Below are 27,906 nucleotides of genomic sequence, written 5' to 3'. Positions count from 1 at the left end.
TTACGATTCCAGTGAAGTCCGTTTATGCTCAAATCTATTATAAGCATGTCGGGTTCTTAAGAACAAGAGCACACTTGAAACTAGCCCGAAAACCGAAACACAACCCCACAACACAAATGTTGCAAAGTAGCAGTTTCTCCCCATACAAACCGAGGATTTCCTTGCATTACTATCGTATACAAGAGCCGAAAGAAGACCATAAACGAGTGACCCAAGTGGGATATTGGTGATCAGAATGTTGTGGTTCACACCCACATTCTTAGGGCCGAAAAGATCGGATGTTACCGACACTGCTGCTGAGAAAATGAAGCCTGAGCTTAAACCAATAAGGGAAGTTCCAATCTGAAGTGCCACCTTGGTTTCTGTCAGTGAAAGCACGAGAAACGCGAGTGTTGTTGGCACGAGTGCAACCGCTAGCCATCCTGTCCTTGCCAAGGATAGTTTCCTAAACACATGTATAAATCAAATTACCACGCAAGAATTAATTACAGTGGAAAAATAGGCTGGTGGGTCGGGTGTACGTGCATAAAACTGAGAAAAGCTATATATCCGTAACCCAGAAAACCTACAATTTGTTTTTTTCTTTCGGTTTTGCATATAACTACAACCCAAAAACTATAGAATTTGGTATTCAATCTTGGTTTTTCATATCATAACAAGAGGTTAAATACAAAATAAGATCCTAAGATCAAGGAGAACAAAAAGGAAACAGATAAACTAAACAGGCAACTAAATATGACAGCTAATATATCATAATAATTTCCTTTACTCCCCCTCAAGCTGGAGTGTGGAGATCTCGAACACCTAGCTTGCCAAGAAGATCACATAAAGGCTGAGTTCCCAAGGGCTTGGTAAAAAGATCTGCAATCTGTTGTTTGCTGGACACGTGAAGGGGCAAGATCTCACAGGATTCAACACGTTCTCGGACAAAAAAACAGTCCATTTCCACGTGTTTGGTGCGCTCGTGAAAAACTGGATTGTTTGCAATATGTTTGGCAGCTAGATTATCACAATGAAGAGGTGTAGCATCATGTATGTCAACTGTAAGATCCTTAAGCAGCGAACGAATCCAAAGAATTTCACTAACTGCAGTAGCCATAGCACGGTATTCAGCTTCCGCCGAGGAACGGGAAACTACTGACTGTTTCTTTGTTTTCCAGGATACCGGAGCACCACCCAAAAGCAGCAAATAACCCGTCCGCGAGCGTCTGGTGAAAGGACAACCCAACCAATCGGCATCACAATAACCGACAAGTTGGATTCCACCATCCTTTGGTATAAATATACCTTGACCAAGACTAGATTTTATGTAACGAAGCACGCGAAGAGCTGCATTCATGTGGTTATCTCTGGGATCGGAGACAAATTGGCTTAGTACATTGACCGCATAGGCAATGTCAGGACGCGTGGCCTGAAGATATAACAGTCTCCCGATAAGACGCCTATAAAGAGAGGCATCGACCTTGTGACTTTCAAGACATTTATCAAGCTTTAGATTTTGCTCCATGGGAAAACCACTGGGTCGACATCCAAGCTGCCCACAATCAATTAGTATATCCATGGCATATTTATGCTGACTTAGAACAATCCCATCTTCAGTCCGAGCAACCTCAATACCCAAGAAATACTTCAATGGGCCAAGATCCCTAATGCTGAAATTCGTATCCAAATGAGCTTTGGTTCTTTGAATCATATCTTCGTCATTACCAGTAATAACGACATCATCAACATAAATTAAAATTGCCACAAACTTGCTTTCATTTTGATAGGTAAAAAGGGAATGATCAGCATGAGATTGTTTATAACCAATATTTAGAAGCGAGACTGTGAACTTTTGATACCAAGTACGCGAGGCTTGCTTCAATCCGTATAGGGACTTTCTGAGACGACAAACTCTAGATTCTTCTGGATTGGAAAAACCTTGCGGTATCTTCATGTATACTTCTTCCTTTAAATCACCATGAAGAAAAGCGTTATTTACGTCCAATTGGTGTAGTGACCATCCTTTCTTGACAGCAACCGTGATCAGAGTTCGAATAGTAACCAGTTTTGCAACTGGGGCAAAAGTGTCATGGTAATCAATTCCCTCTATCTGAGTAAATCCTCTTGCCACTAGACGGGCCTTATATCTCTCGATCTCGCCATTGGGTTTGTATTTTATTTTGTAAACCCACTTCGAATCGATGGCGTGTTTCCCTTCTGGCAATTGTTCTAACGTCCATGTTTCGTTTTGTTCAAGAGCTTTAATCTCTTGCTGCATGGCATCACGCCAATCTTTATCCTGCATAGCTTCTTTGAAGGATTTTGGCTCATTTGAAACAGTAATGGCCGCTAAAAAAGCTTTGTGAGATTCCGAAAATTTGTTATAAGAAACATAATTGGAAAGAGGATGTACCGTAGAAGAAGTTCGATTGTGCACGGGTTTGGCGTGGTCTATGGATGGTGGTAGTGACACGTTGTAATCTTGTAGTCGGGATGGAGGCACCTTGATCCTTGTGTCCCGTGGAGCCAGAGGGTCAACATGAAATTCTTCAATGGCAATGTTATCCTCGATTTGTGTCTCTTCAGTCGGTTCAGTAGTCTCAATGGGTTCGGTTTCCTGATAGAAATCGGACATGGCATTTTCTTCACCATTGTCGTCTTCCATATGCTTGGCATAAACATCTTCATGCCACATGGGGAGCTCAAAAATATCAGAAGTTGGATCCTTGGATTTGAGATAAGCAAATGGAAAATTATTCTCAACAAACTTGACATCACGTGAGACTATCATTTTTCCGTGCTCAAGATCAAAAATTTTGACACCTTTCGTTCCCTGTGGGTAACCCATAAACACTCCCGGTCTTCCCTTGAATTCGAATTTGTCACCTCCTGTCTCTATGCTGCTATAATAGGCTAAACACCCTAAAGTCCGCATGTGTTCATAGTCGGGTTTTTGTCCGAAAATGATCTCATAAGGGGTTTGGTTGTTAATAACCTTAGACGGAAGGCGATTAATGATGTAGACAGCCGCCTCTATGCATTCTCCCCAAAATCTCTTTGGAATGCCCCCGTTGAACATGAGAGCCCGAGCCGTTTCGAGGAGATGTCGATGTTTTCGTTCAACCACTCCGTTTTGTTGGGGTGTATGAGGACAAGTAGTTTCTGACAAAATACCCTCACGCGCATAAAATTCTTTCATGCGGTTGGAAGTGAACTCACCTCCATTGTCACTTCTTATCCGTTTGATGGTTTTTGAAAACTGGGTTTTAACCATTTGGTGAAAGTTTATCAAACAATCACTAGCTTCGCTCTTGTGCCTGATTAAAAAAATCCAAAGAGCCCTACTAAAATCATCCACAATAGTTAAGAAAAAACTTGCATGGGTTGTGGATGGTTTACGATATTTACCCCAAATGTCACAATGAATCAACTCAAAACATTCGGTAGTTTTAATAAAACTCTTAGGAAAAGGAGACCGTGTGTGTTTTGCTTTAGTACACGAATCACAAACATTGTTCTTAAAATTGAAAGAAAATTCTCTTAAAAAAGAAATATGCGATAACTTGGATTCAGATGCATGGCCCAGTCTTGAATGCCAAGTTTTTGCATCAACCTTCGTTGCCATAGCCTTCCTTTCTTGAGCCACCATCCCCATCCGATATAGACCTTCAACGCATTTACCCGTGCCAATCAACTTCCTCGAGTGTAAGTCCTGCATCACGCAAAAATCCGGAAAAAAACTTACAATACATTGTAATTCCTTTGATAGTCTACTAACAGAAAGCAAATTGCAATTGAAGTTAGGAATGTGTAAAACATCTTTGATTTTAATTCCACCAATTAGGGTGCAGTTCCCTTTAGCTTCTACCGGTATACTGTCGCCATTCGGTATCATAACAGGCGCCTCTCGTATGGCTCGAGTGCCATTTTCAAGAGACTCCTGTTTATGTACAATATGTTCGGTCGAACCCGAATCCCAGATCCAATAATCAGGTTCATTACGCTTACCAGCCATGTTTGCTTTACGAGTAGGTTCACCTTCTGTATGCTGCCCACTGCCACCAAGATGTTTCATGAGAGTTTGGTATTGTGCTTCTGTTAGGCCCGCTAGACTGGATTCGGTCTCAACGTGTGCAGCCTTCGGCTTCCCTTTGTCCATCTTACCTTTACTGGACCACCATTCGGGATAGCCTATCAATTTGAAACAGCCTTCCCGTTTATGACCATCTCTCCCGCAGTGAGAACAATGATCAACTTGTTTGCTTCGTTGAAAGCTGGAAGAACCTTCCCGTTGTCCTTGAGTTCTAAACGCAGCCGGCTCCACCTGTGTTTTTCTCATCATGGTGATTTGTTTCTGCTGTTCCTCTTCAGAAGCTAGACGATAGGCCTCTCCAAGTGTGGGAGTGGGCTTGATGGAAAGAACATGAGTTCTTATTGTTGAAAAATCCCTATCGAGACCCATCAAAAACTCATACAATCGTTCTTTGTCCTTGAATTCAGTGAGTCTTTTCCCAATGTTGCAAGTGCAATTTCCACAAGTGCATCGCGGGATGGGAAAGACAGATTGTATCTCATCCCATATCCCACGGAGCTTGGTATAATACGCCGAAACGGACGAATCATCTTGGTGGGTTATTGAGAGAGATTGTTTTAACTCATAGGCTCGAGGCGCACTCTCCTTCCCGAACCTTTCCTTCAAGTCATTCCATATTTCAGAGGAGGCGTTAGCATACTTCACACTCCCCCTGATGTCTTTATCCATCGCTGTCGTGAGCCATCCAATGATCATGGCGTCACAACGCATCCACAGCATGTAGTTGGCTGCCGCCTTTTCTGGTTTAGGGATCGTACCGTCCACGAATCCCATCTTGTTCTTTGCAAACAGAAAGTTTGTCATCTCCTTCGCCCAGTCACTATAGTTTCCGTCGGTTAAGGTTTCATTGACGTGCATCTGTTTGGGTAAGTCAGAAGGGGATAAATAATAGGGTGAGTTGGCGTCGATGGCTTCATTCTTGCCACTGCCGCTGGAATTATCTCCGGCCATCTTAGGTTACGAGCGGTGGTTCTTGAGAACCCGCTCTGATACCATATAGAATTTGGTATTCAATCTTGGTTTTTCATATCATAACAAGAGGTTAAATACAAAATAAGATCCTAAGATCAAGGAGAACAAAAAGGAAACAGATAAACTAAACAGGCAACTAAATATGACAGCTAATATATCATAATAATTTCCTTTAAAAACTGATTGGAACGAGTGTTTGGGTTTTCTTTTTTAATTAAAATACAAGAACTGGATAACAGCGTTACCCATATATTTTAGCTCCAATGTGTACCACTAAATTAACTATTAATTAACAAAATGATTTTGGACCAAATTTATTATTTTTGTCAAATTTTTTTTCAAAACGTTTCAAGCCCAATTGGCAAACCGAAACGAGTCTAGAAAGAGTTGAAACCAATCAACTCAACCCAAATTATCGATTTTTGGTTCGGTTTGAGCCTAAACAGACCTATGCAAAACCCTAGTTCGGGATCACAATCAGCAAGCAAAGCACGTTTTATAACTGATCACTGTGTCAAATATAATTACTTTTAACCTTAAATTTCTTGACTTCAACCATTTGACCCATTAAGGTAAAAGTACCCATTCATAAGTAAATAGACTTACGCTCGCAAGAAATCCGGTGCTGCTGAAAGTAACCGCCCGAAGAACGAGAAAGACGAATAAAGCGTAATGAGGGTAGAAGTACTTGATTCTAAGCCAAGTGACTGTGCTATCTGTCCAAGATTATTACTATAAACTAGCCCGATCGTTCCACCACAAAGATAGGCAAAATAATATAGCCAAAAATCGATCCTGCGAAGGAGCCTTTTAGCATCATGCTCTTCTTCAAGCATTCCCAATCTATCACTCTCTATCACCATATCCAAACACCCTCTCACACCATTTTCAACCAGAATGGCATCACCACCGAGATCTTCATAACGATCATCATCATCATCATCATCATCAACAAGTAAAAACCTTGACCCTGGGCTCACAAGTATTTTCGGGTAAATAGTGGTTTTAAACCAGTTCCTAGCATATACAATGCCTGGGATGGCCAATGGGAGCACGAGAATGACAATGGCGCCAGATAAGAAGAGTTTTGCATGGTTTGAAACTGATGGGATGAGAAGTAGATAGAGGCCGGTGAAGACAGCAAACACGTTGAAGGTTATGAATATGAGCCGATCATGGCCAGAAGGAATCGGGTTTAAATTAGCGGGCTGCCTGATAATGGGAATGAGGGCTGCAAAAGAGATGAAAAGGGGAACGAGGGCGTTGAGAATGAGGTAAAGTGAGTGAGAAGACGGGTTTATTGCTTCGGCTGCAAGGTTGTATAGCGCCGCACTGACTCCGTTGAAGCTTACTGTTAGTGAGATGGCCAGAGACCGATTTGTTGGGAAGTTTTGGGTGCAAAGAACAAAGCAAACTGTGTTGAACCAACATATGCTGCATCCTGCTAACAAACATAGTAGAAATACCTGTAATGTATTGCTTCACATAAATAAGTCATGTCTTGAAAAAAAAAATATGTAATTTTTGACATTTGGATAACTTTCAACTGCTATATGTTTTTAGTTGTTGGTGAATTTCTAAACAGGTTTGGGTTAGTTTCAGGTAAAATCAGTAAATCCCGTTTAGTTAAACAGGTCGTGATTGTGTCCATTCGCATTTTGCGGGGTTTACTGGTTGACATAATTGTTTTATATTTTTAAAATGTGTATGCCATAGTTTAATTTGGGTGAATACTATATGTTCAAATTTTATACTTCAAAGAGAGATTAGCATAAATTTTTATAATTTCAAGTATATTAATTTGCCAAAGTAGTTAAAAAAGAAACTTGGGTAAATTCGTGTTTGTTTTATTAACATGATTTTAGGATTCGTGTCAGGTAAAACTCGACAAAAAGACCCGTTTAGCTCTGTACCCACATCTAGAAATTGAATACTAGGTAATAGTTCCAAACAGATTCAGATGAACCGGTAAATAATAACTTGAAAAGAGAGTGAAACGGGTTTGTATAAAATTGGGACGGGTTTTAGTTAATTCAATAAAATAGTATAATCAAAAACTTAAATTTAGTTATCTTTTATAAAAATTGGATTCTATAAAATTATAATATAATATTGTCATATATGGATAGGTGATAATGATTAGACTATTCCCATTCATAAACTACCCAACTCAATCTTTATTATAAAACTAATTTCTCTCTCTTTTACCTATCTAACCCAACCAAATCCAAACTTTTCACACTCATTAGTAACCCAAATTTACCATTCTTTATTAAATAAATATTATTTATAATTGTTGTTTTTTAATTGAAAGTAATTAGAAATACAAAAAATAATAATTTATTTCTAAAATAAATAAAATATTTCATTTAAAACAAATAAGTTTTATCCAAAAAATCATACAAACCAATATGATGCCAAATGCTAACAAGATAAATCATTAAAATTAATATTTATTTTATATTGAAAAATAAATTTTTTTAAAAGAACTCTGTTTTTAATAAAAAATTTTATCGGTGTGTTCATAAAAATATACTTAGTATGACTATGTTTTTAGATTTTTTTTAAACTTAATTATTAGACATTATTAGAAAAAATTAAGATTTAAGCTAAAATTAATTGTTATGAAAGAAAAAAGAAAAAGAAATTAAAGGTACATACATATATTGATATTTGGCAAGACAAGTTGTATTGATATTTGGCAAGACAAGTTTGCAAACTAGTTTGTTCTCACAAACGGTTTGGTGCAAACTAAAGTTTTGTAATTATTTTTTTTTTCCAAATAGTGTTACAAACTCATAAAAGTTTGTTAATGAGAGTGGTCTTAGGACCATACCCTCTAGATGTGATTTTTTTTGTAATTCTAGGTGGTTTAGAGGACCTTTTATATATGTAGGTGATTTATTTAATTTTTTTTGTAAAATTAGATAACTCGCAGGGGGGTTGCGAGTTTAACCACAAATTCGCAATGGGGGGCGGCGAGTTTAAAGAAAATCTGACAAAACTTTTAAACTCACAGGGGTGGGGGCAGCGAGGTTTGAATACATCAAATCATCTTTCGAAATTACTCATGTTTTTATTCCATACATATGTTTAGAGTAGGAATTTTACAACCCATTCAAAAATCATATGTTTTCATTCCCTCCATATGTTTTATATATCAAATCATTCTCCACATTGGTGTTGAATTAAATATAGGTCCAGTTAAAAGAAAAACATAGTCAGTGGTGGAGCCCCACAGTGCCCATCGGGCTCCGTCGTCTTTTTGATTTTATATATAACCGGTTAACATTTTTAAACATAATAGCCAGTTAACGTTTTTAAACGGACCAATAATAACCAGTTAACGTTTTTAAACATAATACCTAAATAAATTTTAAATAAAAGTTGCGATTGAAAAAGAGTTTTTTTTAAGTCGTGATTGAAGATTTTATGAGCCGTTTTCAAAACATGAAAGCGCATAGAGAACAATTATAGTATATAATATCTTTTTTATATAATATGACTTTGTATTTATTAAATTGTTGACGACATGCTTTTGTTATGATAGTGATATTGCATTTTATTTTTCTGACCGACCCGACTCATCCGGGTCCGAAAATTTGGCGTCGGAAAAAATCGAGCACCAAAAAATCCCAAACCCATAGAAAAAAATGTCTAGCTTCAACAGTTGGTGTAGTGTAGTGATATGTTATGTTGGTGAACTTATTTAAAACATATTACGGATTCTTGTGTGCTTATAAATAATAAAAGAGGAAACAAAAGATGTTTTTGTTTTTATTTTTGTAAAAGTTTCGCATAAAAGCTTTTGAAGAACCCGTGACCACATCTTGTTTTTTTTTTCCAATAATCTCATAATGAGAATCTTTGTTGAGAAAGATCCAATATATCAAGCATATACTATATTAAAAAACATATATAAGGATAAGAACATGGGTCATTTATGAAAGTAATTTGATGTATTCAAACCTCGCTGTCCCCCCTTACGAGTTGAAAAGTTTTGTCAGATTGTCTTTAAACTCGCTGCCCCCATTACGAGTTTATAATTTGTGATTAAACTCGCAGCCCCCCTTACGAATTATCTAGTTTTATAAAAAATTAAATAAACCATCTACATATACAAATGGTCCTCCTAAACTACCTAGTATTAAAAAAATGTTTAGATGTGTGTGCTTTCACCAAATAAGGCCAAAATCCAAACTAACCAATTTCTCTTTCCTTATCTACAAAGAAAGAAATTAACCTCATTCGTTCGTTGTAGGGCTGTTTAAAAAGCTCGTTGTTTGAAGTTCAGGCTCGTGGCATGCTTGATAAAAGCTTGAATAAAAATAGTTAAAATAAACTTGATTTGAAATAACCTGAGCTGTATTGGATCCTTTTTGTAACCGAGCCAAACTGGGCTCAATTTTGGCCCGGATCATAGCTCGACTCATTGGCTCGATCTTAAGCTCGATTAATTTCAAAATCAATCTCGAGCCTAACTGAGCTGGCTCATTTAATATTGAGCTCAAGTTCAAACCCACCCTACTCATCTTGCTTATTTCTCACTCCTGTCTAATTGAATGACTTCATTTCATTAAATCATTATCGAATGATAGTGTATTGAGTTGACCCATGTCCCATCTTTTGGCAAAGTACGTATATTTAGCTATTACATGGTTGATGGTTCTAGTTTTATTATGGACAAATTAATTGCGATCTAAATAAAATAAGTTACTCCATTCGAAGGTCCATTCGAAGGTCGGAAGGATTTTAATTTAAACTAATTACTTATATTATCTTTAATTTAGTAATACAATAGAAAATTTGGATGATTTGTTAAAAACATTATAGGTTGTGTGATGAACATAAACAAAAGTTTATCTTTTCTCAAAAAGGAAATTTGGTTTAATTTAAATAATTCTAATTATGTGATATTGGTAAATAACAGTCTCAACTGCACACTTGACTAGTGACGGTCTCAACTAAAGGTAAATTTCTTTTCAATGGTCTGCGACTAATAGATGGTTAACTCCGTTAGTCTATTGCTTGATCACGTGACACGTGCAGTTGCTAAAAAAATTCTTATGTGGCACAATTACGTGTCATGAGCTCGTAATAAGCATCTTTTAAATCTTTTAAGTATTATATGTTAAAAAGTAAAATATATTTGATTGGTAATCAAGAGATCAACTTATTATGAGCATGCATCATCTCTCAAAATAAAGGGCCTAAACAACTGTTTGTCCTCCATAATCACAGCCCATTGACAGCTTTTATATTATAAGCCTTGTAAAGTCTTTATGTTGTAGCTTGATTCCCTGTTTATATCATCAAATCAAAAAATAAAGTAATACAATTTATGTTCAATTCTCTTAATGCTCGATATCATGGTATCAAAGCAGTGTTAAGTTTTTTTCAAACCTAAGATGCCCATCACTTATCAATCCCAACTTTTTTCCTATCTTTTTCTTCAAACTCAAGCCACCATATCCGGGAATAGTGACAAAAACTCAGATTTGTCCATACAACTCGCAAATGTGATAAGAAATTCCCAACCTCAAAATCCAAAACTATCCGACAGTTTACAAATAACCTCAAACTCAATAACCAAAACTACGCTCTATGGACCCGAATGATTCGAGTCGCTATAGGCGGAAAGTCAAAAGCCCTGTTAAACCACTTGACCTCAAATCCTCCAAATCAGAATGATGGAAGTTCAGAGTAGTGGAAACAAGACGATTTGGTCATGTTTTCATGGCTCATACAAAATATAGAACCAGAAATTGTCGGCAACCTAACCGAGTTTCCCACAGCGAAATCGCTTTGGGATGCCTTGGTGGTTACTTACAGCAGTGGAAAAGATAAATTGCAGGCGTTTAATCTCCATGTCAAAGCTAATGAGATTAAAAAAAATGGCACATCACTTGAAACATTCTGGATTTCATTACAGGGGATACGCGGAGAAATCGAAAGAATTGATCCCAACCCTATGAAATGTCCGGAAGACATCACAGCATATACAAAAATCATGTCAGAACATAAACTTTTTCAATTTTTGAATGCCTTTGGCCGGAAATATGATCCGATAAAACGAGAATTACTCCGGTGGGATCCTCTTCCATTCGCAGAGGCGGCTTATGCTGATATCCGAAAAGAAGCCGCTCACCAGACCATTCTGGGGACGGTTCCTAGTGATACGCAAGGCATCGCTGCAGGGTTAGTAGCCATCGATTCAGATGGGTCAAAGTTCTTGACTAAAGGGAATCGCTGGTCAGAAACGTTTGGTAAGAAGAATGGGCCAATCAAAGAAGATAAATCTCACCTGAAGTGCACCCATTGTGGTTTGACAAAACATACTAAAGAACAATGCTTTAGAATCGTTGGGTACCTAGAATGGTGGACTGATGGTCACAAGAAAGGGGGCAAGACCACCGGACCACCAGAAAAAGGGAAAGCCACCACCACCGGCGCTACTTCAACCTCCGGCGAAAATCAAGGTAGTGGCGGCGGCGGCTTCGGTGGAATGGCAGCAGGTGATGGTGATGTGGTCTAAAAATATATATAATATTATATGAATATTCCTATACTTTCAAGTATTTTGAGCCATGTTTTTATTGTATATACTCCGAATTAGTTCATATGTGGGTTTTAAGGTTTTAAGAGACAATAAGCTAAATTAGAGCAATTTTTACTAAACTTGAAACTGATTATTTAAATAGTAATTTTAATAATAATAAACCCAAGTTTACATAATGCCAATAATTCATGCTTTCAAGTAATTTAAAATAAAGTATAAACAAAGAAAGAAAGAATAGAAAGAAACCTAAACTTAAGTTATTTGAATCAATACGGTTTTCTTATTTTCTTATCTAGTTGGACTTGTAGATGAATGGAGCTAACATGAATTACTCTTGGGCTGTTAACTAGTTCATGGGCCGTAGGCTTTATTGTGGGCAAAAAGAACAAGAACCCTAGAAGATTATTATTATTATATAAGAAAGAAAAAGAAAAAAAAAATATATATCATACGGAGGGAGGTAGCAGAGAACTTACACATCGGGACGGAAGAAAAGCAGCCGAAACAGTACATGGTGGGTGAAATCTCACGGCCAAATAAAGTAAAAAAGGAAGTCAAGCTGCTCAATCCAATCTCACGGCCAACCAAGATCAAAAGAAAGTAAAAACAAAGATAAGGAGCAGGCAACTATTTTTTTTTATTTTCTTATTTTCTTTATTATGAATTATAACTTACATTTTTAATTCTTGTTTCATATATTTTTATGAGTAGCTAAATACTTTGAACTACCTAGGTTTTGGTTGAGTACTATGTTATATTAATGGTTTGACGAACTAGTATTTGACGTTGGTTGATTTAGTGTTATGGTAAAGTTTTTAATTCGTTTGTTCACAATATATATGCGTAATTGAATCCGATATTGGCTTTAAATTATTATTCCACTTGTGTTTGATAGTCATTGGTGATTGTTAGATGCATGATTAGGTTGTCTACTTTGTGTTTTCAACTTGTTTGCGATTTATGGTTGAAAAAAATCGTAGGAGTAATTATAGAGAGAGGATTAGATTTTATTATTCTATCTCTAGAGAGGCCGGGAGGCAATTTAGTGTTGTGTCATCTTTGTCTTTTGCGGGTTTGGGTACTAATTGCACGGAAGTGAGTTAGCCTAGGTCCCTTTAGATTATTGTGATACAAGTTGTGTTCAAATAAATTAAAAATATCCCCTTTATATTACTATATTGTATTTGAAGAGACCGGGAGGTGATCCAAACCTTTAACAATTGAGCTTCACATGTCATTAGAGCTCTAGAGTGTCGTTGGTGAGGCCGGGTGGCGATCTAGCATACTTTATTGGTCTTTAGTGTCATATTTTTTTAGATATTGTTTTTCAACCAAGTCAAGTTCGTTAGCTATTAATTTAACTAGTAAGATTCCATCACCTAGGTAGTCGTTTCTCGCATTTGGTTAAAACCCAATTTTTATAAAGTTTCATTTTTAGTTTAGTTTATAATTAGTTAAGTAATATTAATTTAATTAATAGTTAAAAAAAATTCTAAAAAAAAAATCAAAAGAGAGTCTAGATAAGTAATTAATTAGGTTTAATAATTAGAGTTTACCCATAGTGTCCTAGGTTCGATATCCGTTTTTACTTGCTAGCTACATAACGACCGGAACACTTGCCGATTGTGTGGTTTTTAGGTGAATTCGGTAAAACTTGGTTATTAATATTATATACACACTTATCACACATCAAGTTTTTGGCGCCGTTGCCGGGGACACTAGTAAATTCTTTGTTTTAACTGAGTTGATTATTTGATCTATTTATTTGTTCATTTGTTTTTTTAGTTGCCTTTAGGTGCCTTTACTTGCTATTTGGGCCTTTTGGTTTGGTTTCTTTAAAAAAAAATAAAATAAAATAAAATAAAAATAAATAATAATAATAAAAATAAATAAATAAATAAATAATCGAATTTTTAATAATTTTTAGTTTATGCACCATACTCGTTCACAAGGACCACCTCCGTATTCTGCATCAGAAGAACCCGAGAGAGATCTTAGCAAGAGGCTTAAGGAGCTTAGAGGAAGCGTGAGTTCTATACCCGACATCCAGGTACACGTCCCTGCTCCTAGAATAGATATGGGTGACGCCGTTCCACCACCACTGAGACAGACCGTTCATGCTAAAGCCAACGATGGCATCGTGGGAGCCCGATCTGCAATAGTCCGGCCAGCTACGACCAATAACCAAAACTGGCAAATCCCCTCTTACGTCATGAATTCCATCACCAATTCTGCTCAGTTCCACGGCTTGGATGACGAAGATGCTCCGGGACACCTGTCCCGATTCGTTCGGATCTGCGAAACTTTTAATATTAATAATATCTCATCCGACGTCATTCATCTTAAGTTGTTTCCATTCTCACTTTCCGGTCGTGCTGCTTCATGGTTCGAATCGTTGCCAAACGCCTCAATCGCCACATGGGCCAACCTTCAATTCAAGTTCCTAAGAAAATATTTCCCTCCGTCGAAGGCCGGACGTCTCCGCGAGCAAATTCATTCGTTCCACATGGACCCCGATGAGTCCTATTTTTCTGCATGGGAGCGTTTCCAAACTCTTCTAAACCGTTGTCCTCAACATGACCTATCCGATTGGGCTGTGGTTGAAAAATTCTATAATGGTCTTACCCCCGAAACTCAACAGCTGTTTAATACCGCCACTGGAGGAAGCATGCTCGATAAGCTCACCATAGAGGAGGCTGAAGAAATGTTCGAGAGCATAGCGTTAGCAGACCAGCATACACCGAGTAGAAGGTCCGTGTCGGCTGCCAAGGCCGCTGCTATCGCATCATCCCGTGGAGTGCATCATGTTGATCAGAATACGAGACTGTCGGCACAGTTGGAGGAGTTGACGAAGGAGGTTAGAGATTTAAAGCTGCAATGAAAGTGCGAGATTTGTCACAAAAATCATGAGACAGCCGATTGTCCCGTTGATTCTCAGGAGGAGGTAGATTTTCTTACTAATCAAAATCGTTTTGTCAATTCCGGGTGGCGAAACAATAACTCTAATTGGCGAGCAGGTAACTCCGGTTATCAGCAACGCCAGAATTTGTTCCAAGAACCCGCCCCCGAACCTGCTCCTGTGCCACATAATACTTCCAAGATCGAGGAGCTATTAGCTAACCAATCTCAATTGTTAAATCAGCTCTTACAGAATCAGGCCAACATAAAATCCACTCTTTTGCAGCATGAGACGTTTATGAAGGGGCAATAGGTTGCATTTCAGAATCTTGAGGCCAAGTTTGGTGAGTTGTCCGTAAAGATTGATCAACGACCCTCGGGGAGTCTTCCTAGTGACACCGTCCCTTATCCCGGTCCTACCTATTCTAAACCATTTCCAAATGCTCATGCCAAGGCAGTGACCACCCGAAGTGAGAGAGGAGTTGTCAGCAGCGCACCAAGAGAGGAGGAGGAAGTTGATGAGGAGTTGGAGTTAGAGACGCCACCTGACAAGGTGAACCGAAGGCGAGACCCAGCAAGAACCTCACAGTCAGGTGGTGCGTCAGTTGAGAAGGAGAAGCAGGTTGAGCAGGTACCGATGCACGTCTATAACCCAAAACCGCCATACCCAGGTCGTCTGGTGAGGAAGAATGATTCGGAGCAGTACTCTAGATTTCTCGAAATGCTTAAGAATCTCCATGTGAACATTCCGTTTATCGAAGCTCTAGCGAACATGCACAAACACGCCAAGTTTCTTAAAGATTTGCTCACTAATAAGAAGAAACTTGAGGAGCTTTCGACTGTTACTCTTAGTGAGGAGTGTTCTGCCGCCGTACAGAACAAGCTTCCTAGGAAGATGACAGATCCGGGCAGCTTTACCATTCCTTGTTTGATTGGTAATCTTAATGTTAGCAATGCTTTGGCCGACCTCGGTGCAAGCATTAACCTCATGCCCTACTCTGTGTTTGCCAAACTTAACGTGGGAGAGCTGCTTCCCACCCGAATGAGCATCCAGCTGGCAGACCGATCTGTGAAGTTCCCAAGGGGCATTGTGGAGAACATGTTGGTGCAGGTGGACAAATTCATTTTCCCCGTCGATTTTGTCATTCTCGATATGGATGAGGACTCGAATGTTCCGCTCATCCTCGGCCGTCCGTTCTTAGCCACCGCACGTGCTCTTATTGATGTTGCTGATGGAAAATTGACTCTTCGAGTTCATGATGACACGGTCACATTCGACGTGCAGAAATCCATGAGACATACTCAGCAGCAGGATGACACTCTCTACTTCATTGACACTTTCATGACGCATGTAGGCGATTATCTTACGAAGTTCTGCGAGAGAGACACATCCGACACTCAGATCATCGATGTGGAGAATCAGTTAGTCGAGATGACAGTATTTGATTTTGATCAGAAGCAGCAGTTGCCTGAGTCAGGAGGACACGAGCCGATCATGAGTTCTCAGATTTTTTCTGATGTCCTAGCGGTTGAAGAGAGAGTTTCCGATCGAAAAACCATCTGTTGAGAACCCCCCATCCTTAGAGCTGAAAGATTTACCATCTCATCTCGAGTATGCCTTTTTAGGGGAGGGGTCTCAACTTCCCGTCATCATCTCTTCGAGTTTGGAGACGGAGGAGAAGGAGAAGTTGATGGTTGTTCTGAAATCTCATAAGCATGCCATCGCATGGAAGCTTATGGATATCAAAGGTATAAACCCGTCGTTTTGCACGCATAAAATCTTTATGGAGGACGAGTTTAAACCTGTGGTGCAGCCACAGAGGAGGCTTAACCCGAACATGCAGGAGGTTGTTAAAAAGGAGGTTATTAAGTTGCTTGATGCTGGTTTGATTTTTCCGATCTCTGACTCCGAATGGGTTAGCCTAGTCCAGGTGGTCCCTAATAAGGGCGGTATGACAGTTATCACGAATGAAAAAAATGAACTCATACCGACACGGACCGTGACAGGGTGGCGAGTTTGCATCGACTACCGCAGACTTAACGAGGCCACACGAAAGAACCATTTACCGCTTCCATTCATCGATCAGATGCTTGAGCGTTTATCAGGGAAGCAGTTCTATTGTTTTCTTGATGGCTTTTCCGGTTATTTCCAGATCCCCATCATCCCGGGAGATCAGGAGAAAACCACATTTACATGTCCCTTTGGTACATTTGCGTACCGACGCATGCCATTTGGATTGTGTAACGCTCCTGCTACATTTCAGCGGTGCATGGTGGCCATTTTCCATGAGTTTATCGAGGATTCCATGGAAGTATTTATGGATGATTTTTCTGTCTTTGGGAATTCCTTCAATGACTGTCTGCGTAACTTAGATCGAGTGCTCGCTAAGTGTGAAGAGACAAACCTTATGCTTAATTGGGAGAAATGTCATTTTATGGTTCGTGTGGGTATTGTTTTAGGTCATAAGATTTCTAGTGCGGGGATTGAGGTCGATAGAGCTAAGGTAGACACCATTTCAAAATTTCCACTGCCCACTTCTGTGAAGTCTATTCGTAGTTTCTTAGGTCATGCGGGGTTCTACCGCCGATTTATTAAAGACTTTTCGAAGATTTCCCGTCCGATGACCCAACTTCTAGAGAAATATAGGTCGTTTAATTTTAGTGAGGAGTGTTTGAAGGCCTTTGAGTTGATTAAGGAGAGGTTGGTGAGTGCTCCTATTCTTGTTGCTCCTAATTGGACTCTTCCGTTTGAGATCATGTGCGATGCGAGCGACTTTGCTGTTGGAGCCGTGTTAGGGCAGCGTCGAGAGAAACATTTCCATCCCATCTATTATGCTAGCAAGAACCTTAACGATGCTCAGGAGAATTACACCACGACAGAGAAGGAACTTCTTGCAGTTGTTTTTGCGTGCGATAAATTCTGTTCCTATCTCATGCTTTCTAAGACTATCATATTCTCTGATCATGCGGCTCTGCGTTACCTGTTCGCTAAGAAAGATGCGAAGCCCCGACTCCTTCGATGGATTCTTCTGCTTCAAGAGTTTGATATAGAAATTAAAGACAAAAGAGGAGCTGAAAATGTCGCCGCTGACCACTTATCGCGGCTAGAAAATCCCGACATGGATGAGACCCGGGAACAGGGGATTGGTGATGATTTTCCAGGTGAGACTCTACTGTACTTAAAAGCGAGTGAAGAGGGATTTCCATGGTTTGCTGATCTTGCTAATTATCTATCCTTTGGTGAGTTAGTTCCTGGACTGACATATCAGCAAAAGAAGAAGTTCTTTGCAGATATCAAGTTCTACATTTGGGAGGATCCGTACTTATTCCGTATTGGTGCAGATCAGGTGATTCGTCGATGTGTTTTTGGTGATGAGGCTCGAAGCATTCTTCGACATTCTCATGAGGGCCCAACTGGTGGCCATTTTGGTGCGACTTATACCGCCAAACGCGTGTTTGATGTGGGATTCTATTGGCCGACTATTTTTCGAGATGCGCATGAGTTTGTTCGTTCGTGCGATGCATGCCAGAGAGCTGGTAACATCTCATCCCGAAATGAGATGCCCCAGAACCCCATCCAGGTGGTTGAGATCTTCGATATATGAGGTATTGATTTTATGGGTCCGTTCCCTATGTCCAGAGGGAACAGATACATCCTCGTTGCTGTTGACTACGTGTCAAAATGGGTGGAGGCTCAGGCCGTACCTAGAAATGACGCACGGGTTGTAGTGGGATTCCTTCGGAAACTCTTTGCTTGATTCGGTACTCCTAAGGCCCTGATCAGTGATCGGGGTACCCACTTTTGTAATGCTTAGATGGATAAGGTTCTGAAACGTTATGGGGTCACCCATCGACTTTCTACAGCCTACCATCCTCAGACTAGCGGTCAAGTGGAAAATACCAATCGTGGCATTAAGAGGATTTTAGAGAAAACAGTGGGGAACAGTTGAGCGGACTGGGCTGAAAAGTTAGATGATGCACTCTGGGCCTTTCGTACTGCATTTAAAACGCCTATCGGGACCACTCCCTTTCGGCTAGTTTATGGAAAGGCGTGCCATCTTCCTGTCGAGTTAGAGCATCGTGCGTATTGGGCTTTAAGAGCCGTAAATCTTGATTTATCTGCGGCGGGAAAGAGTCGTTATCTTCAAATTCATGAGGTTGAGGAGTTACGGAACGAGGCGTATGAAAGAAGTTGGGGGTATAAGGAGCGGACAAAGGAACTTCATGATAAGCATATTAAGGGGCCAAAGAATTTAAGTGTGGGGATAAGGTTCTTTTATATAATTCCCGGTTGAAGTTGTTTCCGGGTAAATTGAAATCCCGATGGGCTGGTCCGTTCGTTGTGAAGGAGGCATTTCCGTATGGAGCGGTCGAGATAGAGGCTGATGATGGACATTCTTGGAAAGTGAATGGGCATAGACTGAAGCATTATGTTGGAGGTCCACTTAGAGATCGCGAGGAGGAGGCGATCTACCTTGATCCGCCTGGAGAGTAGAGGATGAGAGCACACTCGGGACTTTGCCCGAGTTGTAGAGTTTGTATAAAACTTAGTTGCATTAGTTTCTTTTATTTTTATTCTCATTTATTTTATTTTATTTTATTTTATTTTCCTTTGAGTCTGTTTTAGTCCTTAGAGTCTGTCTGATGTCTGCTTTGGGTTGTTTTGAGTTTTATTTTGCAGGATTGAATTGTCTCGTACGTACGCAATCTTCATTCGGATGAGGATTTTTCTGAGCCTATCATATTGTAGAGGACACCCATAAGCTGCGGCCGCGAATGAAATGCTATACGGTCGCCTAGGAACAACACTTGTGAAGAGAATTGCATCATTACCAGGGGAGTCTGTTCCACTTTACTTGTTTTAGATTTTAATACTACTTTATTCTTTTGTCATTTTCTATTCCTACATTGGGGACAATGTAGATTTTAAGTGTGGGAATGGGAAACTGATGTTTTTCTTAAAAGAAAAAATAATAATAAAAAAAATGTAAAAAAATAAAATAAAATAATAATAATAATAATAAATAAAAATTGTCCTTGAAATTGTTTTTCTGCATTAAACAGGAGATGATATTAATTTACCGATGAATTTTGACAACACTCTTGAAAATTTTTATGAAAAAAAAAGAAGTTTTTAATCAACACATATACTGGGATCTAACTGAACAGGTAGACTCTGTATTTGATGTGTCAGTAGGCTTAGCCCCTTAAGAATGAAAGGACACTATGCTTGTAGACTTAATTGAACTTAAATTGCTTGATTTTTAGTGGGATACATATTAGACTATAGAAAATGGGATGAAAGTTCGGGCCATACTCAAGCCTTATGTTTAGTTTGATCGTAAAAAAAAATTAAAAATTTTATAGAAATCTGAATAGACTAATCATACGATGCTTGGAGAGCTTTAACGTTAGGGTATGCCTAAGTAGCCTGTGATATAAACATAAATTTCATACTTCTAGTTTTAGTGGTTAACCCTTCATAGGCGTATGGTTTTATAACCTTAAATCTTGTATTGATGGGATGTTTTGGGGTTCGGACACCATGGGTCTTTATGCGGTATTTCATCTGGGTATTCATATCTTCTAAGTGGATTTATGAATATTAAAAGAGCTCAAAGAGCAAACCCGCAATTTTTCTGCCATATATAAGTCATTAAACATGATCATCACGTACTTCAAAGTACAAATACACTACTGACTTGATCATCCACGCTGTTAGTCATATGGGGTCCCCTTGCTCGCGTCCTAATACCATTAAGAAACGGACCACAAGGGACACGCCATATGTAAGCCCTATAGATGAATTCGTGCATACTCACCCATGGAGAGGGACTTTGGGGTGTTGCTTGATAACGGGGGTATGTCATGTAGTGGGGAACACTTACTAGTTAGTTACTTAATACATACCTTAATCGTATCTAATGGCTGCCGGGTAGACCTTAATGCTTAAGCTTAGGTGGATAAACAATATCTTTGATCGTCTTTAGCTATTCTTATATTGGCATAACATGTTTTGATAAACTGGATATAAGGTTTAAATCAAGTTGGGGTGGCTTGGGTCCGGTAAAACCGTGTGAAATTGTTTTTAATTGTGGGTCCCACTAAATCATTTAAACTAATAAACTTGTCACATCTTACTTGTCTCGGTAAGTATTAAAGGACATGGGTTTAAGTGGACAACAATACTGGCAATCGACCAGATTTATCTTATTAGGTGAATTCCGATAAGTGGACAGCTGTGTAGTTGTCAGGGTTTAAAGCGGATAAGTATATCAGAAATCGTGATTAATGTGTTTGCTAGTTTTAAATAAAAAAAAATAAAAATTCAAGAGTTGTGGGTTTATATTGTATATCTCGGTTATGATCCTGTGCAGACTACTTTTTCAGGGACGAAAAAGGTTTAAGTGTGGGGATATTTGATGTGGTCTAAAAATATATATAATATTATATAAATATTCCTATTCTTTCAAGTATTTTGAGCCATGTTTTTATTGTATATACTCCGAATTGGTTCATATGTGGGTTTTTAAGGTTTTAAGAGACAATGAGCTAAATTAGAGCAATTTTTACTAAACTTGAAACTGATTATTTAAATAGTAATTTTAATAATAATAAACCCAAGTTTACATAATGCCAATAATTCATGCTTTCAAGTAATTTAAAATAAAGTATAAACAAAGAAAGAAAGAAAAGAAAGAAACCTAAACTTAAGTTATTTGAATCAATACGGTTTTCTTATTTTCTTATCTGGTTGGACTTGTAGATGGATGGAGCTAACATGAATTACTCTTGGGCTGTTAACTAGTTCATGGGCCGTAGGCTTTATTGTGGGCAAAAAGAACAAGAACCCTAGAAGATTATTATTATTATATAAGAAAGAAAAAGAAAAAAAAATATATCATACGGAGGGAGGTAGCAGAGAACTTACACATCAGGACAGAAGAAAAGCAGCCGGAACAGTACATGGTGGGTGAAATCTCACGGCCAAATAAAGTAAAAAAGGAAGTCAAGCTGCTCAATCCAATCTCACGGCCAATCAAGATCAAAAGAAAGTAAAAACCAAGATAAGGAGCAGGCAACTATTTTTTTTTATTTTCTTATTTTCTTTATTATGAATTATAACTTACATTTTTAATTCTTGTTTCATATATTTTTATGAGTAGCTAAATACTTTGAACTACCTAAGTTTTGGTTGAGTACTATGTTATATTAATGGTTTGACGAACTAGTATTTGACGTTGGTTGATTTAGTGTTATGGTAAAGTTTTTAATTGGTTTGTTCACAATATATATGCGTAATTGAATCCGATTTTGGCTTTAACAATTATTCCACTTGTGTTTGATAGTCATTGGTGATTGTTAGATGCATGATTAGGTTGTCTACTTTTGTTTTCAACTTGTTTGCGATTTATGGTCGAAAAAAATCGTAGGAGTAATTATAGAGAGCAGATTAGATTTTATTATTCTATCTCTAGAGAGGCCGGGAGGCAATTTAGTGTTGTGTCATCTTTGTCTTTTGCGGGTTTGGGTACTAATTGCACGGAAGTGAGTTAGCCTAGGTTCCTTTAGATTATTGTGATACAAGTTGTGTTCAAATAAATTAAAAATATCCCCTTTATATTACTATATTGTATTCGAAGAGACCGGGAGGTGATTTGGATTTTGGGGTACCATAGTATTATTAGGTAAGGTGAGATCGGGAGGTGATCCAAAACTTTAACAATTGAGCTTCACATGTCATTAGAGCTCTAGAGTGTCGTTGGTGAGGCCGGGAGGCGATCTAACATACTTTATTGGTCTTTAGTGTCATATTTTTTTAGATATTGTTTTTCAACCAAGTCAAGTTCGTTAGCTATTAATTTAACTAGTAAGATTCCATCACCTAGGTAGTCGTTTCTTGCATTTGGTTAAAACCCAATTTTTATAAAGTTTCATTTTTAGTTTAGTTTATAATTAGTTAAGTAATATTAATTTAATTAATAGTTAAAAAAATTCTAAAAAAAAAATCAAAAGAGAGTCTAGATAAGTAATTAATTAGGTTTAATAATTAGAGTTTACCCATAGTGTCCTAGGTTCGATATCCGTTTTTACTTGCTAGCTACATAACGACCGGAACACTTGCCGATTGTGTGGTTTTTAGGTGAATTCGGTAAAACTTGGTTATTAATATTATATACACACTTATCACACATCAGATGGTTTCGGTGAATTTGCAGCAGAAGATGGAGGAGAGGAGACCATGACAGGTATCGAGTTTGTGGAGATAACCTTAGACCCCTATTCTTATCAGAATTTCAATTTTAACCTTTTGGAAATAAATGAATCTAAAAACACCTCATTTGTTTTTTATATAAAGGAGAGTTTTAAAAATTGCAAAAACAATCCAAAATTTGAAGGAAGGGCAAACGTTGCTCAAATCTATAACAAAAAACAAGATAAGTCATGGATATTCGATTGTGGGGCTACGGATAGTATGACCTACGAACTATCTGATCTTGTTGATTTATCTAAACCTAAGAAAATGTATATACAAACCGCGAATGGTGGAAGAATGAATGTAAAAAAAGGGGGAACCATCGAGATTTCCCCAACTCTAAAACTTTCCAATTGTCTTTATGCTCCTTCTCTATCCCATAAGCTTTTGTCAATAAGCCACGTAACAAAAGAACTAAATTGCTCAGTACTTATGCAACCAACGTTTTGTATCTTACAGGATATCAGGACGGGAGCGATCATTGGGCGTGGCACTGAAAGACAAGGGCTGTATTATGTGGACAAGGTGACTCAAAGCGGTACTGTGATGTTAGCTCATGGAACAAATGAACGAGAAGCGCGGCTATGGCATAGAAGATTGGGACATCCGTCTACGGGTTATTTACATATTTTGTTTCCTAAATTATTTCCTTCCAATTGTACGTCACATTGTGAAACGTGTGTTTGAGCTAAAAGCCATAGAAAAACCTTTAAACCAACTAACACAAGGGTGGATTCATCTTTTTCATTAATCCACTCTGATGTATGGGGTCCTGCTCCAATCATTGGAGGGCAAAACTTTCGTTACTTTGTAATGTTTGTAGATGATTGCACTCGGATGACGTGGGTTTATTTCTTGAAAAACAAATCTGAAGTCCTTGATAAATTCACCATATTTTATGCAATGATTCAAACTCAATTTCAAAAAAACATTCAATTTTTTCGATCTGATAAAGGAGGAGAATTTGTTAACACCCCTATGAAACAATTCTTTCAAACCAAAGGAATAATTCACCAAACTTCCTGCCCACATAATCCGGAGCAAAATGGTGTAGCTGAGCGAAAAAACCGCATTTTATTAGAAATAACTCGGGCACTTCTAATCGAATCACAAGTTCCGAAGGTTTTTTTGGCCTGAAGCCCTTGCTACTGCCGCTTACCTTATCAACCGACTTCCTACCCAAGTTCTAAAAATAAAAACGCCATTACAAACGTTATCCGAATATACTAAACTTCCTTCTGTTCTTACCCTCCATCCACGAATCTTTGGTTGCACAGTCTTTGTCCACATACCAAAAGCACATCGAAACAAGCTTGATCCTTGTGCTGAAAAATGTGTTTTTGTTGGCTATGGAGTAAATCAGAAGGGATACCGATGTTATAATCCAAAGACACGTCACATGTTCACCACAATGAACTGTGACTTTCTTGAGACCGAATACTATTACACCTCCCAAAACAGTGGTCAGGGGGAGAAGGAATGCCTTGACACACTGAGTTGATTGAAGTATGTTTCACTTGTCTCAACGGAGAACAATCACAGTACCCAGAATGAGTCACCCACAACAAAAGATCCAAACATCAATACTCATGGAACTCAGGAACTAAATATTAGTGCCACCAATGAGGCTCCCAACCTGGTACCCGAGGTAAGTAATACTCACTCTTCACAATTTTCTGATTCTCATACTGAGTCTATTGAGGATACTGCTATTTCCAATCATATTACCACAGAACAGGCTGAACCTTTCTAGGAACAACCAACACAAGAAGAAACACCAAGAGAGTATGTGCTACCACCAAGAGCAAACAGAGGAATCCCTCCCAAACGATAGTCTCCACAAAAAGAATCACAAAAATCTAGGTATCCTATGGCCAATATAGCCAATGGAAATCTCTCTGACGAAGCGAAGGCCTTTGTCTCTTCTATCTGTTCAGAAAACGTTCCAACCAATGTAGAACAAGCTTTAAAGATAAGGAACCGGGAAGATGCAATGAAAATAGAGATGGAAGCTTTGATTAAAAATGACACATGGGAAAAATGTGTTATTCCATCAGAAAAAAAACCAGTGGAATGTCCTTGGGTCTTCACAGTGAAACATATACCAAACGGTACAATTGAAAGATATAAAGCTCGACTAGTCGCTAAAGGCTATACTCAAACATATGGTATCGACTATTCTGAAACTTTCTCTCCGATTGCTAAGATTAACACAATCAGAGTTCTATTTTCTATAGCTGCAAATAAAGGATGGCCACGTCATCAATTTGATGTTAAAAATGCCTTCTTACATGGGGAATTAAAGGAAGAAGTTTACATGGAGGCTCCACCTGGGTTCACGGGAAACTTTAAAAAAGGAGAAGTGTGTCATCTAAAAAAATCCCTATATGGATTGAAACAATCTCCTCGTGCCTGGTTTGGGAGATTCACCCTAGCCATGAAAAAATATGGTTTCAAACAAAGCAACTCAGATCACACTTTGTTCCTTAAACAAAGAGGTAACCTCATAACCTGTTTAATTATTTATGTTGATGATATGATAATTACAGGAAATGACGAAAAAGAAATGAAAAGGCTAAAGGGAAACTTGTTTACTGAATTTGAGATGAAGGACTTGGGTAGACTTACGTACTTCCTTGGGATAGAGGTGCTAAGGTCAAAACAAGGAATTTTTATTTGTCAAAAAAAAAAAAAAATATGTCTTAGACTTATTAGCCGAAACAGGGATGATCGATTGCAAACCCGCAGAAACTCCCATGATGGCAAATCAAAAACTTTATATGGAAGAAGGAGCTGAACTAGCTGACAAAGGAAGATACCAACGAATTGTGGGGAAATTGATATATCTCTCACACACTCGTCCAGATATAGCCTATGCAATAGGGGTGGTTAGTCGATTCATGCACCAACCTCAAACTTCCCATATGGAAGCAGTTCGAAGAATTATTAGATATCTTAAAGGAACGGCTGGTCACGGAGTTCTTTTTAAATCAAATGGGCATCTAAAAACCCAATTATATATTGATGCAGACTAGGCAGGAGACAAGGGAAATCGAAGATCAACATCGGGTTACTTCACTTTGGTCGGTGGAAATTTAGTTACTTGGAGAAGCAAACAACAAAAAGTGGTTGCTTTCAAGTGCCAAAGCTGAATTCAGAGGAATAGAACGGGGGGTAAAGGAAACTTTATGGATACGAAAACTCCTGATAGAAATTGGTCTCTTCTCAAAAGAAACTAGTAGTATTATATGCGATAATAAAGCAGCCATTCAGATTTCAGAAAACCCAGTACAACATGATCGAACAAAGCAGGTGGAAGTAGGCAGGAACTTCATTAAAGAAAAACTAGAAGCAGAAATCATAAAGTTTCAATTTGTTCGATCTGAAGACCAGCTAGCCGACATACTGACAAAAGCCGTTAACGAAAAAGCTTTCAACAAAGTGTTTAGCCAAGTTGAATTTTTGAGATCCCACTATTCAACTTGAGGGGGAGTGTTAAAAAGTAAAATATATTTGATTGGTAATCAAGAGATCAACTTATTATGAGCATGCATCATCTCCCAAAATAAAGGGCCTAAAGAACTGTTTGTCCTCCACAATCACAGCCCATTGACAGCTCTTATATTTCCATATTTATGCCTTGTAAAGTCTTTATATTGTAGCTTGATTCCTTGTTTATATCATTAGAAATAAAGTAATACAATTTATGTTCAATTCTCTTAATGCTCGATATCATTATACAAACAAAAATTTGAACTTGAACTTTATCTCTTCATTCACTAACACGATTATGTGGCATGAAGAGAAAAATAGTTCTTGATATTAGACAATGACACATCAAAATGTGCAATTATCTAGTTGATTAAATAAGTTTACCTTTCAACAACTTTCATATTGTTTTTTTTATGAATAACTTAAATATAATTTGGAGAAAGTTTTTGGGTCGAACTAATGAGCGGTGACAATGGTTCTTATGTTTCTTAAAAAAAACTAAACCGAACGAGCTGGACCAGACTAGACCCAAAAGGGGTGGTCTTGGTGGATTTTTAGTATGGGTCGGGCTTTTAACATAAAATCTTACCATTAAATATTCTCAAGTTTAGTAAAATAATAGCCTTAAAAAGGACCAAATGTTTTAACTTTGTGCAGGTAGGTATTAAAGGGTTTGCACAGCCAGACCAACAATGAGACCCGATTTTCGGTTAATAACCTAACCTGTATACTCCTAACCCGGCAATACAGAATAGACTACTTTCAGTATTTATATTTTTGTTGGCACATGATTTCAGCCAAACAGTAGCATTAATAATTGATAGTTAGATTTTGATCATTTAAACAACCAAATGCAAGACAATAACGCAATAGAAGTTAATCAAACTTCAGAAATAAGTTTAAAAAACCAGCCTATACCGGATGTTAGGCAAGTGGCCCATATGTTTTGGCCATGTGTATGTAATTTATGCCAACTGTTTGTAATTTGAAACGCCGGTATTACCAATACATACAGACACACCAGTTTAAGCCTAAGGTAAATTATATTGTTTAGACTAAAGACTTTAAGCGGCTTATATTTACCTCCCATTGTAAGATTGGCTAACCTAGCAGCCTTTCCTATACCATGAAATTATGTCCTTTTGAGTTGAAATTGTAACTTTATGGAGTTATAGGGTTAACTGTCTTGTACCATTTATGAGCCCAACCAAGTTAGGTTCAAAAACCCGTTTTTGAAACATTGGATATAACCATTATATATTAGATATTCGGTTACCAATTAAACTGACTTGAACTTGTTGATAATGAAGATACATGCATGATGCATTGATGGACGTAACTGACCAGAAAATAAGGCAAAGTGAGAAATCTGCAAATTAGGAGCCACTGAACCCCGTAGCCAAGCAAGCCCATCGAAGCCGCGATGAAGACAACCAGCCATAACGGCAGGTACATGAGCGCCAACCCTGATGACCAACCGAACGCCTTCCCTAAATCGGAGGCGGTGGCTAAGTAATTCAACTGCATCTGGGACACTCCCAACACCTTCTTTAGCTCAGACGAGTAGGCCGAGAAGTCAAAATTGGTGCCGGTGAAGGCCTGGATCCATATGACAGCCATCAGAATCATCCATTTCCGAGATTGCCCAGCCAT

At 38.3% G+C, this 27,906-nt stretch overlaps 1 protein-coding gene across 1 annotated transcript; it reads right to left on the bottom strand.

Moving 5' to 3' along the window:
• LOC143635354 (protein NUCLEAR FUSION DEFECTIVE 4-like) lies at positions 1-27,906 on the bottom strand. The gene is made up of 3 exons (XM_077103210.1): positions 27,598-27,906; positions 5,654-6,513; positions 1-445 (listed from the first exon to the last, which is right to left on the bottom strand). The coding sequence occupies exons 1-3, from the start codon at positions 27,904-27,906 to the stop codon at positions 1-3; spliced, it is 1,614 nt and encodes a 537-aa protein (XP_076959325.1).

The sequence above is a fragment of the Bidens hawaiensis genome, unplaced genomic scaffold, assembly GCF_021521415.1.
Source record: "Bidens hawaiensis isolate Kalapana, Puna unplaced genomic scaffold, B.hawaiensis_p1.1 tig00007455_1, whole genome shotgun sequence".
Lineage (NCBI taxonomy): Eukaryota > Viridiplantae > Streptophyta > Magnoliopsida > Asterales > Asteraceae > Bidens > Bidens hawaiensis.
The sequence above is the reverse complement of the archived record's forward strand: the minus strand, read 5'-3'. Positions and strand labels throughout refer to the sequence as shown.

Excerpts from the sequence above, each read along its gene's own strand:
- LOC143635354 (XM_077103210.1), bottom strand. The coding sequence starts at position 27,906 with ATGGCTGGGCAATCTCGGAAATGGATGATTCTGATGGCTGTCATATGG. Across the intron at positions 6,514-27,597 it reads TCACTTTGCCTTATTTTCTG|GTATTTCTACTATGTTTGTT; the intron begins GTCAGTTACGTC and ends AATACATTACAG. Across the intron at positions 446-5,653 it reads GCACCGGATTTCTTGCGAGC|GAAACTATCCTTGGCAAGGA; the intron begins GTAAGTCTATTT and ends ACATGTGTTTAG.